General features: G+C 35.7%; 2 protein-coding genes across 4 annotated transcripts in view; both read left to right on the top strand.

Moving 5' to 3' along the window:
- The first annotated feature begins 1,887 nt into the window (after window positions 1–1,887).
- On the top strand, window positions 1,888–3,157 carry LOC128859318 (thioredoxin domain-containing protein 9). The gene is made up of 3 exons (XM_054096246.1): window positions 1,888–2,325; window positions 2,391–2,750; window positions 2,811–3,157. Exons 1-3 carry the CDS (start codon window positions 2,149–2,151, stop codon window positions 2,922–2,924), a joined length of 651 nt encoding a protein of 216 aa, XP_053952221.1. The 5' UTR covers window positions 1,888–2,148; the 3' UTR covers window positions 2,925–3,157.
- Window positions 3,158–5,363: 2,206 nt separating this feature from the next.
- Window positions 5,364–12,989, top strand: part of LOC128855247 (oxysterol-binding protein-related protein 8) — a 110,084-nt gene continuing 102,458 nt past the window's right edge. The window contains exons 1-2 of one of the 3 annotated variants that reach the window (XM_054089974.1): window positions 5,365–5,705; window positions 5,766–6,177. In XM_054089974.1, the coding sequence (XP_053945949.1) occupies window positions 5,802–6,177 (376 nt within the window). In that variant the 5' untranslated portion in view covers window positions 5,365–5,705; window positions 5,766–5,801. Of the gene's footprint in view, window positions 6,178–12,989 lie in introns of all 3 variants that reach the window. The other 2 variants (XM_054089975.1, XM_054089976.1) reach the window with 2 other exon arrangements.

The following is a 12,989-nucleotide window of genomic DNA, read 5'->3' as shown; positions in this document are numbered from 1 at the left end:
GTGAGAGTTGCCATCTCCAGTGTAAGTAAAAAATAGCCACTGTTTCGCTATAAAACAAAAGATATAAGATTTGATGTTTATAACAACGCTAGGGTTTTATGCGAGGTAGGAGATATCTCGGTGAAAGACCAAAATTAAGAAAACATTTTTCTAATAGCGGTCGCCCCTCAACAAGCAATGGCAAACCTCCGAGTGTATTTCTGCCATGAAAAATCTCCTCATAAAAAATATCTTCCGTTCGGAGTCGGCTTGAAACTGCAGGTATCTTCATTTGTGGAACAACATCAAGACACATACCACAAATAGGAGGAGGAAATCGGCCAATCACCCAAAAAGGGCGTACGTACCAATTATATATGTATATAGATATCGAAAGTCAAACGTAAATTTTAAACATATTAAAAACTTGAATAACAAACTACTCGACCGTTTACAAAACCAAATACATCATTGGAGATTTAATTAAAATATACTTATTTTAATGAAAATACTTAATATTTTTGGTGGACTTTTGTAAAGATACAGGTTTTATGAAAAAAATAATAGAAAAGTTACTCAGAATGAAAATTTGCACAATTCACATTATTTAAATATAAATATTACTGTTATTTAATTATTTGAAATTTTACTATACTTTGAAAAACAAAAAAACTTAATGAAACATGCTACAGCTGCACTATTCACAGTGTTATATTGTCGCCAAAGAAATTAATTTTTGTTTTGGGAAATCAACTACATTAATAATATGAAAATTACATACATATTAAATATATTATATGTATATTAATTTGAATTTACCTTCTAATGATGTTTTGCCTGCATTATAATAATTGACCAAACACTCGTAAAATCGAAGTTCAATCTTCAATATCTCGTAAATAGTATCTTCGATCCGTTCTAATCAACACAAAAGGTGCTACTTTTGGAATTTTTTATAGATATCACTTCACATAGATACCACTTACCGTTTTATAATTGATTTAAATCAGACTGTTTCACATAACTTCTACATAACTTCTAATGATGTGACGCAGGTTTGATTTAAAAATTAGTAAACACGCATCTGCACAATTTTTTTTTTTTGTGTTTTGTTTTTTGAGCAACCGTTAGGTATTGATATTAAATTGGTAGCAGTTTTATCTCAAACGAGGGAATTTTTATATGTCTGGCAGCCATATAGTAATGAACCCTTGAAAAATGAATTTCGTACCTGTATAAAACAGCTGACTGTAGGGGAAAACGAGAAAACCACATTAGGGTTTCAAACTATTTAAGTCCCTATTGGTAAAATTGATAGATTTTGGTGGTAATAGTAATTGATGCAATTATTTAATTCCTAGTGGGAACGGAAAATTTAAAAAAAAATCTTTATATTTAAGTTATTACCAATAATTTCCGATGTTGCTTAGTTAGATAGAAAAAGCAACATTTTAAAAGTTTTTTTGTTACAAACTTTTAAGCGGTTAAAAAACCATTTTGCTCTTTCAGTCTATTAATACCTTCTCGAAATTTTTGGTAAATTTTTCCATTGCGCTACGAAGTAGAAAAATTGTTATTTATATATTAATTTTAATGTATTTATTCAAAGCATTTGAAATGAAATTATGGCATTTCTAAATAATCGGAAAATATTGGTTTACAAATTCTTTCAAATGCAGCCATGCATTTCTGATGTTGCCGTATAATAATATTATAAACTATTATTTCACTAAAACGCACTTAATTTTTGTAAAGTAAAAAACATGTTTGAAACAGTAACAGATTTTTAGAAATTCTTTGTAAAAAATTCTGTATCACTCAATGTAAAATTAATAGATCAATTTTATAAAATATTAACCTACAAATTAATTTTTAATAAGAGTGGCAACAGCGATCTCAGGTGCGTCGACTAATACGAGTGACAAATGTTTTCTGTTCTCGTGTGTAGATTCAACTGAAAATTCCAAAAACATTTGAAAACTAAAAAAGCTCTCGATTGAAAAATAGAATACTAAGCTAATCGTGTATTTTTCACTAGTAACTATAAAACTAGTTCAAATACAACCGCTGTACTTGCTTTCTTATTCCGTATTTTTCAATAATTTTTACATCTGTCACGCCGGTTTTGTTGCTTGTATATCTACATAATTTCCGCAGCAGCTTACGGAAATGGCTAACATGTTGGAAAATCAATTGTTGACTACTGCTCAAATGATTGAAAAGCAGTTGGATCAACAGATTAATCAGTTGGATAACTTAGATTCAGATGATTTGAAATCAATACGGGAAGAACGTCTCAAGCAAATGAAAGATCTTAATCGTAAAAAGCAGGAGTGGCTGAAAAATGTGGGCGTACTTTAATTTCAATCAATTGTTGGCTATTGAAAAACTAAACTGCTTATTACTTACAGGGTCACGGCACATACACCGAGTTAGCTGACGAGAAAGAGTTCTTTGAAGTATCTAAAAAGTCGCCAAATATAGTGTGTCATTTCTATCGAGACTCCACAGAGCGTTGTCGCATTGTTGATATGCATTTAAAAATACTTGCTAGCAAGCACATTGAGGCGAAATTCTGTAAAGTGAATGCTGAAAAATCACCTTTCTTAACTCAAAGACTGCGCATTAAAGTAATCCCCACTATTGCATTAGTTAAGGACAGTAAAACAAAGGATTTCATTGTGGGATTCACTGACTTGGGTAACTGCGATGATTTCTCTACAGAAATGTTGGAGTGGCGAATAGCACAATCTGGTGCAATCGATTACAAGGTATAATAACTTTACCCATGAGTGAATTTGTTTTTTATTATTATGCTAATTTCTTTGCAGGGTGACCTTATGACCCCGCCTGATGTTAAAAAGAAGGCGTATATTAATCGAGTTAACAAGACCATTCGCAGCGGTTATGACTCCGACGATTCTGACATAGATTTTGACGATTAACAGCACTTCAGTAGTAGCTGACAACTGGAGTATCCACAGTGTGTCTTTAAGAAAGCTAGAATTTAAAAAGCTTGCTTAGCAAAATCAAATCAATCAAAACTAAATTAAAGATAACAAACTTAATTATTAAAACAGAGTAAAATCTTAAAGTAGTGGGAAAGCAAAAAATAACAGCTTAAACAAAACAACACGCAAAAAAAAAAAAACAAAAAACATTTGATTGCGTAAATCGCCACTCAAAAACAAACTCAAGAGGCACAAACAGACGGGGCGAAATTTAGTATTGTCCTTTATTGGAATCAACTGGAAAAGACAGCGAATCAGTACATGCGCTATTCATTCACAAATATTTTTCCTAGGTATTTCTTAGAATATTTACAATATTTATTTTTTATACTATTACAAAATCACTAAAAAAATATGCATGAAAAACTAATGGAACAGGTGTACCGATAAAATTTATTTCTAAGGATTCACCAATTGTATTCTTATGTTCGATTCACAAAAAATAAACAATAAAAATACTCTTACAAAATGTTAAATTACGTAATGTAACATTTCTTTAAAGCAAGATAAATAGATCTTAGGTTTACGTTACCAAGGACTCTAAAGTGGGGAATGTTTCACGATGTCATAAAAATTTTACATTTAAGTGGCTTCATTATATTTTTTAACTTTAAAACCATCGTAGAGCGTTTGTAAAACTAGGCCAGTTTAGGGCTAACAACCAAGCATTATGAGGAACGTTAAAACAGTCTCGACACAATTTATGTGAACACATTGATATTAGAAATAATTTCAAATAATCAATATGAAAATATTTAAAGTTAAAAAATTATGTTCAGTTGCACATTTTACTTTACTGAATTTCGCGTTATTAAAAATATATATGGATATAATAGTAATAGGGCCTTGATACGTTATCAATTAAGTGCAAAGTAAAGCCACTACTTTTTGTCTTTTACAAATCGCTCAATACGACGTTCTAATATGCGCTGCGATTCTGGGTAGGCCTTTACGTCGCAGAATCGAAAGAAATTCTTGCATGGCCTCAAATAAAGATAGAATACAAGACTGCGCCTTCCGAATTTGCTACGACGTCAACGCTGCAGATATACAAGCGAAAGTTAGAGAAATTGATTGCTCGTGAAGAGGAAAATCAGGCGAAAACAATGGATACTGTCAAGCAAAAGAAATTATATATATACACACACACATACACTTTCATGCCACGGCGTCATCGGCAAAAATATGCATTGGAAATAATTTTGTTATTGTTTTTTTTATAATTTAATTTAGGGCCTCTTCTATCCGCCACTTCTCTGCTCGGCTCACTTGTTGCAAAATTTGCCTGTGAAAGCAACAACAAGCAAGATTCGCCGCTGGTGTAACTCAATATTTTACAAATAAAATTAATTTTAAGCAGCTCTACTCTAACGCTCTGCCGCGCTGAGGTCATCGGGTTGTAAAAATTGCCAAAAATAAAATTGCGGCTTTCGAAAGGTGCCACCTTCCATACTCCGTACATCATGCACGGCAACGGCATTTGACAGAAAAAATGAGGATTGACATTTCCCTCGCTTTCATACAGAAACAAGACTTATATGGCAACGTATTTCAGTTGCTCTGAATCAATCGAGGATTATAGATTTACCCGCTTTGGCTGCCACGTCATTTGGGAATTCGGCAGCTGAGTTCTGCACGATCTTTTCACATCAAAATGAATTGGGTATTCTATCGTCTAATCAGTCGCTGCTCAGATGGCAACGAAACACCGTGATCGTAAACTGTGTTTATTATATTCTGTATATCCCTAACACAATTACACAATCACTAGACATGTATTCCCACACTAGACCAATCAGTCGTTGTTTAGATAGCAACGAATTGTCATTGGTTGATTTTTGTGTTGGTATCACCAACACTACATCAGTTTTTTATGCAAGCACACTCCAAATGACGTCATCCCAACAGCTGATTCTGTCAAATTCGCTGAGAGCTGAATATAGGTTTGCTAAATAACATATGTACCTCTAAAAGACTTTTCTCCATGTGAAATAATAAAACATTGTTTCATTTTTAGTTTGTATTTAATTTCTAACCAACCTCAAGGTTTAAATATATTAGTTTTATGTCTGCTCGCGAAGATTTCCAGCGTCGTCTACAAAGGCGAATTCATTCAAGGCGATTGCAGTAGAGCAGCTGCTTTTACGATTTTGTGCCATAACTGTCATAACTGCCTGCTGTTTTATTTGTTTTTTAACATTGTCATGTTAAATTTTGACAAAATTGCAAAAACATAATTCATGTAATTGCTGTTATTGCCAAGGGTCTCCGTCTTTATTAGCTTCCCCTTGTTGTCTACTGCCTTTTACGCAATAGCCACCACCTTTAATAGTAAATGGATTTTCACCACGCTTTTCACTCGGCACACAGCAACTCTGCTTGGTATTTTGCATTTTCCATCAACGTTGAACGAATGGTGGAATTGTTTGATTCGCGGACTTTGGTTGATTTTGGTTGCGTTTATAACATAAGTTGTTTGTACGGGTGGAAGTGAACCGAATTGGTTTAAATCGAATTATTTTTATGATAATTAAAGAGTAACGACATTTATTGAAATAGTCGGAACAACATTCATTCATTTTGAAAATAATACTACGGTTTTACGAGAGGTACTAATTAAGAAAAATTAATAGTTCATTGTGCGAAGTAAAATCGATAAATTATTAAATTGACTATATTGAAAAACAGAAAAAATAAAAACAAAACTTAGTGCCTGTATGTATTGCAGTTTATTGTTTACAATACCAACATAATTTTAACAAAGTATTTGCACAGCGTAAGCAGAAGTACATACATATATATTTTTTTGCAATGACGCAAACCACACCAGCTGGCTCCGGTGGGCCCAATGTTAGCAATTTAATGACAAGTAGTACACCGATACGCATAGGTAGCGGCGCGAGTAGTAATCATGGTAACAGTTCAGCTTCTGTTGCTACTCAGCATGCAATGACCGGAAATGATTCATCATCACCGGGTGGTGGAGGCAGTGCTGGCGCCGGGAGTTCAGCTGCGCCTCAATCGAGCAGTGTACCGTCTGGTGCAGCTGATACACTACGTCAACAGCTGCAAAGCCAAATCTCATTGTCGATGGGGTCTTCCAATCAATCTCTGGGAGTTAGTGCGGGTGCTGCGGGAGGTACCAGTATAACGCCGCCCAATAGTGCAGGATTGCGACAAACTGGAGGTAAGTTCGCAAATACAGAGCAATTTTGTTATTGGACATTTGTCGAGCTTTTTATAACATTTTGTTGCAATAATTTATGCGTTCATTTCAATTTGTAAATAAAACAAAAACATGAGAACCCCCAAAATGAGAACAAACTCATACATAAATACGAGTACATATGTATGCAGTACACAAACACTAAAAGTAAGAGCGCCCAACCACCACAATTCAACACATAATTGATCAATACCAAATATACTGTACATTTCATGGTGCCTTGGCCATCACTAATTTAGCTAAATTTCCTTTATACAGGCCATTGTAATTTGTATACTAAAACTGCCGTTGCTTCTCGTCAATTAACTTGGTAATTAGCACTATAAAATAGCGCGTAGCTTATCGATGAGACAAATTACCCTGGCTGCGTGGACAGTGGGCACTATTTTACTTTTAACAGCATTATGTGCGCCTCAATTTCAAATAACGAATACGTTTAATATAACAATATTTCAAAAGCTGCATTGTTCAGTAACTAACTACACAAATTGTATTAAATAAGGTGTCGTTGAACTCCGTTCTGCAGCTTCCCGGTTTAAAATACCACATTTTGAGTATTTCCACTTTGACCATTTCCGCAAGTGTTTTCTTCTGCATTAAGTTGTCGATTTTCCTTATAAGTGCCACAGCACGCGCTGATAATGAAAGTTTTATAGATATTTTGATAGAATCCAAGGTTTTGCCTACGCGGTTTTATAGCTGATTAAATTCTAGTACAATAACGTGCATGTTTGATATTCTTGACAAATCTCCTTGTTTTTTTTTTTATTTTTTCCAGACGGTGGGGTGTATTTTCGTCAAATGACAAAATAAAAAATTCGTGCATTTGCTATATGCAGAAAAAACGCAACACCGGCAGGGGAAAAATTACCGTAAATCAACGGGATTTTTCAGCAACTTCACTGCACTTTATTAACCTAAAATTATATGGGCCAGAAAACTGCGTACCCAACATTTTTCTATAAATTCTAATCAAAAACTATGGAATTTTTTTCCTAAAAATTTAAACGTTGATTAATATGGTTTTTTAGACAATAAGCAATAACTTAAAAATATTAAAAAAAGAACATTAAAAAAAGGAGGAAAAATATTTATAATTGTTCAAAATGTTGATGTGCTATCGTTTTGTCGCGGGCTGTAAATACTCATTTTCTAACATTTATTTATAAGCCATCAGTTTGATAAAACCTTTCTGATATCATACTCACATATCTTTATTTGTTTACAGCTATCAAATATTTGCACTTCCATCATAAAAGAACCCAAACTTTGTTCAAGACAATGCCCAAAAGGTGTGCATATTTATATTGCTATAAAAATGTACAAGATAATTTTAGAATACTTGCGCTACGTATTTGTTTGCATTGCACAACAGTTCATCATTCCAAACGCTGGCAATTTTCCCATGGCTCTCGTCTAGGTCATGGCCAGTGTCAATTGAAAATAAAATCTTTGTTTTTCATTGACTAATACTTGTGCGAAATTTCCCTACTGGCACAGAGTAGCAAATTCGGTAAGTTTATTCGACCTCCCAAAAAATGATTCGCGTTTAATTAGCTATAGCTGCCTGTGTGTCGTAAAATGAAGTGCGGATTTGCAGTGAAAGTGTACCAGTTTATTCACCTGTAAAACTACTTTACTTTAAAGAAGCAAAATTTTTACCTACTACATAGTCGTTGGGTTTATAGACACACAAGCATACATACATACATATGTATTTAAATTCTAGGCGAATATCTGCTTGTGTGTGGTTACTTGTGTTGTTTTGTTTCGCAATTTTATCGACTGCAAATGACGTGGAAATTGGCATATGCTCAATAGGTTCGGTTGGACAAGTCTGGCAAATTGTGCGTTTTTACATAGGCAGATAAAGAGATTACGTACTTATACTATATATGCTTTTTTTTTTAAAGCGCAGCTTATGTTTAATGGCCACTTTACAAGTACGAATTTCTTGCACATTTTTCCAACGGCCTTCTTCTGTTACTAATTACTGTGATTCTTGAAAACCAACTATGCCTAATTAATTAAAATATCGTGAAAACTGGCATCTCTCCTAATTATAATCGGTGCTTTTCTGTAGTTTGGTACTTTTCGCTATTCCAAGGTAAAATGAGCGCGTAAAATTAACTCATCACCTTGACCTTTAATCCGCAGTCTGCACTTTCACAAGCATACACGTACTTACATACATATGTACATTTTTACATATTGTTTAACTTTCCTCAGCAAATATCGATTCGTTGCACTGAATTCTTTTTTGCTCTTACGCTCGTCGGTGTAATTGGCACAAATTGCTTGTGAAAAGTGGAGGCGTGCAATATTTTCGTAGTGCGCACTTTGTTTACCATTCGTACAAAAGAATATGACAGTTTTAAATAAGAAGTAGTTTTATCCTGCCCACTAAATGGCTATGCTGCGGATATGGATGCAAAATGAATGTAGAGTGTGACGACGTCACCACCAACTACACCAGCATTGACTTTATTATATTTACTTTATTACTTTATTTATACCACAAAACTTGTGTCGGAAAAATCGGCTATAAACTAGAGCGAAATTTGTGCGTACTTGTTATATTTGACGGCCACATAAGCTCTTAACGGCTTTATGTGTGCCGAAACTAGTGCTAAATGGATATGGTGTGGCAATAGCATCACAAAATGAAATAACCATAGGTTGGGATTAAATGCGTACCAGTAGAACTACGAAATTATTTAGTTCGATTTACTGCATGCAGGCATATTTGCAGAGTGACTTTGCACGTTTATGTTCACACACAGTTTGCGAAATTTTACCACCAGCGCTTACGTCTGTTAATCGTACATATTATAGGGGTACATATCGCACCCTAAATACAAAAGGGTCACAACTCAAAATGTACCTTGTGCTCAAATATGAGCGAGACGTTATCAATAAAACGGTCCGCGGATGACATATGGCAAAAAAAAATTTTTTGTTTTTTGGTAGGACTGTTATAAGCTTACATGGCAAATTTCAGCGTGATATGTCACATAGTTTGTTTTCTGTGCTACTGTAAACAAGTCAAGCTCGAGTGTGGAAAATTTTGAGTTGTGCCCCTTTTGTATTTAGGGTGCGATATGTATGTAAGCGTTTATAAAAATCTAGGCTATAAGATCAAATCTAGGCTATAAGATCAAATCTAGGTTTCTTTTTAGTCTCTTTTTCACACACAAAAATTTCCTTAATTTTGAATTTGAATGAGAAACTCCTTTGTATAACATTTTTCTATGTGTGAAACATACATTTAACGAATTTCGAGATCAAAATTTCTAAATTGAAAAAAAAAAAATTGAAAATAAATGACAAATATAAAAATTTTAGAAATCGAACCAAATGCTATTAGAGGTTTTTATGCAGTTGGAAAACACTGGTGAACAGTGGCATTATTGCATGAAGTTTAGTACTTAATTCTAAAATCATTCTCCTCTCTGCTGCTACCATATTGATGTGTTTTGGTAAATACTGTTAATACAAGGGCCGTTTAAAAAGTTCGTCCAAAGTCAGAGAGATTTTTTCCGTTAGTCAAGTCGCGATCAAGGCTCTGACAACGTTATGGTTCAGATCCAAACTAGTCAACTCCTGTATGGAGAAGATCAAATCTCTTGGACGTGCAGGTAACACTTCTCTGAACTGAGACCAGGACATAGGAATATAGATGGAAATAAAATTGCCAGGAAGGGGTCGCCTCAATGGGTCTCAAATAACTCCTTCCTGATCATCCGCATCCGCCTGACTCTTGTTAAAAGGGAATTATATATACATATATATATATATATATATATATAATTGGCGCGTACACCCTTTTTGGGTGCTTGGAGGAGCTCCTCCTCCTATTTGCGGCGTGCGTCTTGATGCTGTTCCAGAAATGGAGGGATCTACAGTTTCAAGCCGACTCCGAACGGCAGATATTTTTATGAGGAGGTTTTTCATGGCAGAAATATACTCGGAGGTTTTGCCATTGCCTGCCGAGGGGCGACCGCTATTAGAAAAATGTTTTTGTTTTTTTTAATTTTGGTGTTTCACCGAGATTCGAACCTACGTTCTCACTGTGAATTCCGAATGGTAGTCACGCATCAACCCATTCGGCTACGGCGGCGGGGAATTGCCCAACTTATTTCTCCCCCAGTACAATAGACGCAGCACTCGAGAAAGTAGTGGGAACTTCTCTACAAACCCACGGAAAAGCTAGGCTTACCATTTAATTCCCATTGCAAAAGCTGTGGGGACCTTGCAAAGAAGGAGACTTTCTCTGTAAATATCCGGGTTTGGCAGCTAGACGATTAAGATCACTGGGTGCTCCTTTCTTCGATAGCTTGGGGCAGTGCGCCAACCTAAATCCGTTTTCTCTATTATATAAACAGCTCTGGCTGGCTTTAGATATCTGCGTGTTAGAGGTTTTATAAGGGATCAAAACAGCGTTTTAGTGCTACTTGTGGGAGTGCCAGAGTGGCACTTCAACCATTTCACATATCTACCTTTCAAACGACATATTTGAATTTTCTTCGATTTGTTTCGATTATAAAACTTTTGCAGCAAATGAGCGACATGTCTTAAGGAGCGTTATTACTGTTGTTGTTATAGTTTAAAACTCTCGCGTACATATACATTTAGTCCAATAATTGTGCCTTTGTTATCCACTCTTAGATATCGGATGAAAGGATTTTTGCTATGCCTCGAGTCAAGGCGAATTTATTACAGGTGACAGCAAACACATATAAGTAAAACCCTACATGTATTTGTTGTTGCGTTTGGTGCAAGCATCATGTCAAAATCAGCAAGCAAATGTAAACATACGAATGTAAACATACCAATACATACAAACAAAGCATATCATTTTGACGTAAGCCATACCTACGGCGAAAAATTCAGCTGGGTGAATGCTGTCACCTTATTAAATCCACCTTGCCTCGAGTCGAGTATTTATCAAATTCAGTGTTCTCAGAACGACCACTTGCCTCGAAACGATGAGATTTCAAGATAAACGCAATTATTTTAATTATATTTGACTTCAGATCATCGGACTCGCTCTGTATGCAGCCCGACGAAACAACTTCTTTCCTAGATCAGATTGACGATGATGACCAATGACTTCTCTACGCTCAACAGGGTTTTATAAACTGCTACAACAACAAACTTTTCCACTTAAAAGTGCAAAGTATTTTTATACATATTTGCCCTTTACATAGCAAATGATTCCTCAAAGTGGCTCTAAAATACATCGTAAAAAGTTAAAAAAACTTCGTGCAGTAGAGGAAAAGTATTATTTTGTACACCCGCCTTCCTCACAACAACTCTCTCTCTACGTTCTATGTGAAATAAAATTGCAATATAAATTTTAATTGCACTGCCATGACGCTTAGCGAATTAAGTTGACTTTGAATGAAAATTTTCCATTTCATTGTACATACATACATTGAGGTTTATTGGCCTTAGATATCATTGCATGAGCTGTAAAGTATATATGGATATGTATGCACAAGTTTATATGAATATTTAGTTGATTGGTTTTGGATATACAGGTACTAATTTTTTCAATTAAACACAATTTTCATGTTCAACATTGCTCCAATGAAAGTTTTTATATACATTTTCGCACATGTATTACATACATACCTACATATGTATACATACATATACATATCATATATAATATATAAGGTGTGACAAAATTTACGGAGCTATTTTGTTATATTATAACTCTGGACCTGGATATAACTCTAGATTTACGAACAAGCACAATTTATGTCTGGAAAGAGGGTACAGTCTTTTAGTTCCTATCGACGTCTTTAGTGTCTGGTTGTGAATAAGGGTGGAGCATGGCCAACGAAAAGAGGAGTGACTAGAGGTCACGTTCGCACGACAGTCAGTAACCAGAACGACGCGGATTTATATCCGACAATAGACTATCACTTCAGCAGCATTCCTCGTATATGTATGGGGAATGCCTATGCTGCTACAACAACAACAACAGAGGCTATGTTGATCATTGTTTTCGATATCCGTGGCATCATTAATGGTGAACGCGCCCCTGCCAGGCATACAGGGTTTGATTGAAAAGTAATGAACCTTATTTTTTTAAGCAGTTTTATTAAATCTTTTGGCATATACAACTAATATTCTTCAAAATAGGACCCTTGAGCGTCAATACGCCGCTGGTAGCGGTCCTTCCACTGCAGGAAACATTTTTTAAACTCACCGGAAGGGGAAGCACCGGAACCCCCATCTTGGTCAATGCAGAGGTGCAGAGGAAGGCGGTGTTTGCGTCGTCGAAGGCCTTCCAGATCGCTGTTCGTCTTCGACGTCCTCCCGGCCTTCCTTGAACGACTTGTGCCACCGTTTTACCTGGGCACTGGACAGAGATTGGTCCCCGTAAGCCTCCTTGAGTAGTCCTATGGTTTCGGTACTCGTTTTGTTTAGCTTTACGCCAAATTTGATCGAGTAACGGTGCTCCAACGATCGCTGCATTTTCGCCACTTTTAAGACAGCTTTCACGCGCGGAGCGATGTTGACTGCACCGCTGTTGCCAGCGAACTGGGATCGGTTTCTAGTGGAAGGGGAAGGTCCAACGATCATTTTCCCCCACCAGCCGATTCGGTTGATCGCTTGGCAGACGCTCCGCGCGGAACGCTCATTACTTTTCAATCAAACCCTGTACAGTCATTGGCCTACTGCGGACATGCATTTTCTATGTGCAGGTCAAACTTTCCGAAGACAACCAGTCCATTTCTCGTTCATTGCGCACGAGTTTT

Source organism: Anastrepha ludens, chromosome 2, assembly GCF_028408465.1.
Source record: "Anastrepha ludens isolate Willacy chromosome 2, idAnaLude1.1, whole genome shotgun sequence".
Taxonomy (NCBI): domain Eukaryota; kingdom Metazoa; phylum Arthropoda; class Insecta; order Diptera; family Tephritidae; genus Anastrepha; species Anastrepha ludens.
This window is presented reverse-complemented; position numbering and strand designations above follow the sequence as displayed.

What these genes read in the sequence shown, in the direction of transcription:
- LOC128859318 (XM_054096246.1), top strand. Translation starts at nt 2,149, where the DNA reads ATGGCTAACATGTTGGAAAATCAATTGTTGACTACTGCTCAAATGATT. An exon ending in AGCAGGAGTGGCTGAAAAAT is followed by an intron (nt 2,326 to 2,390) that starts GTGGGCGTACTT and finishes TATTACTTACAG; the next exon opens with GGTCACGGCACATACACCGA. An exon ending in CTGGTGCAATCGATTACAAG is followed by an intron (nt 2,751 to 2,810) that starts GTATAATAACTT and finishes ATTTCTTTGCAG; the next exon opens with GGTGACCTTATGACCCCGCC.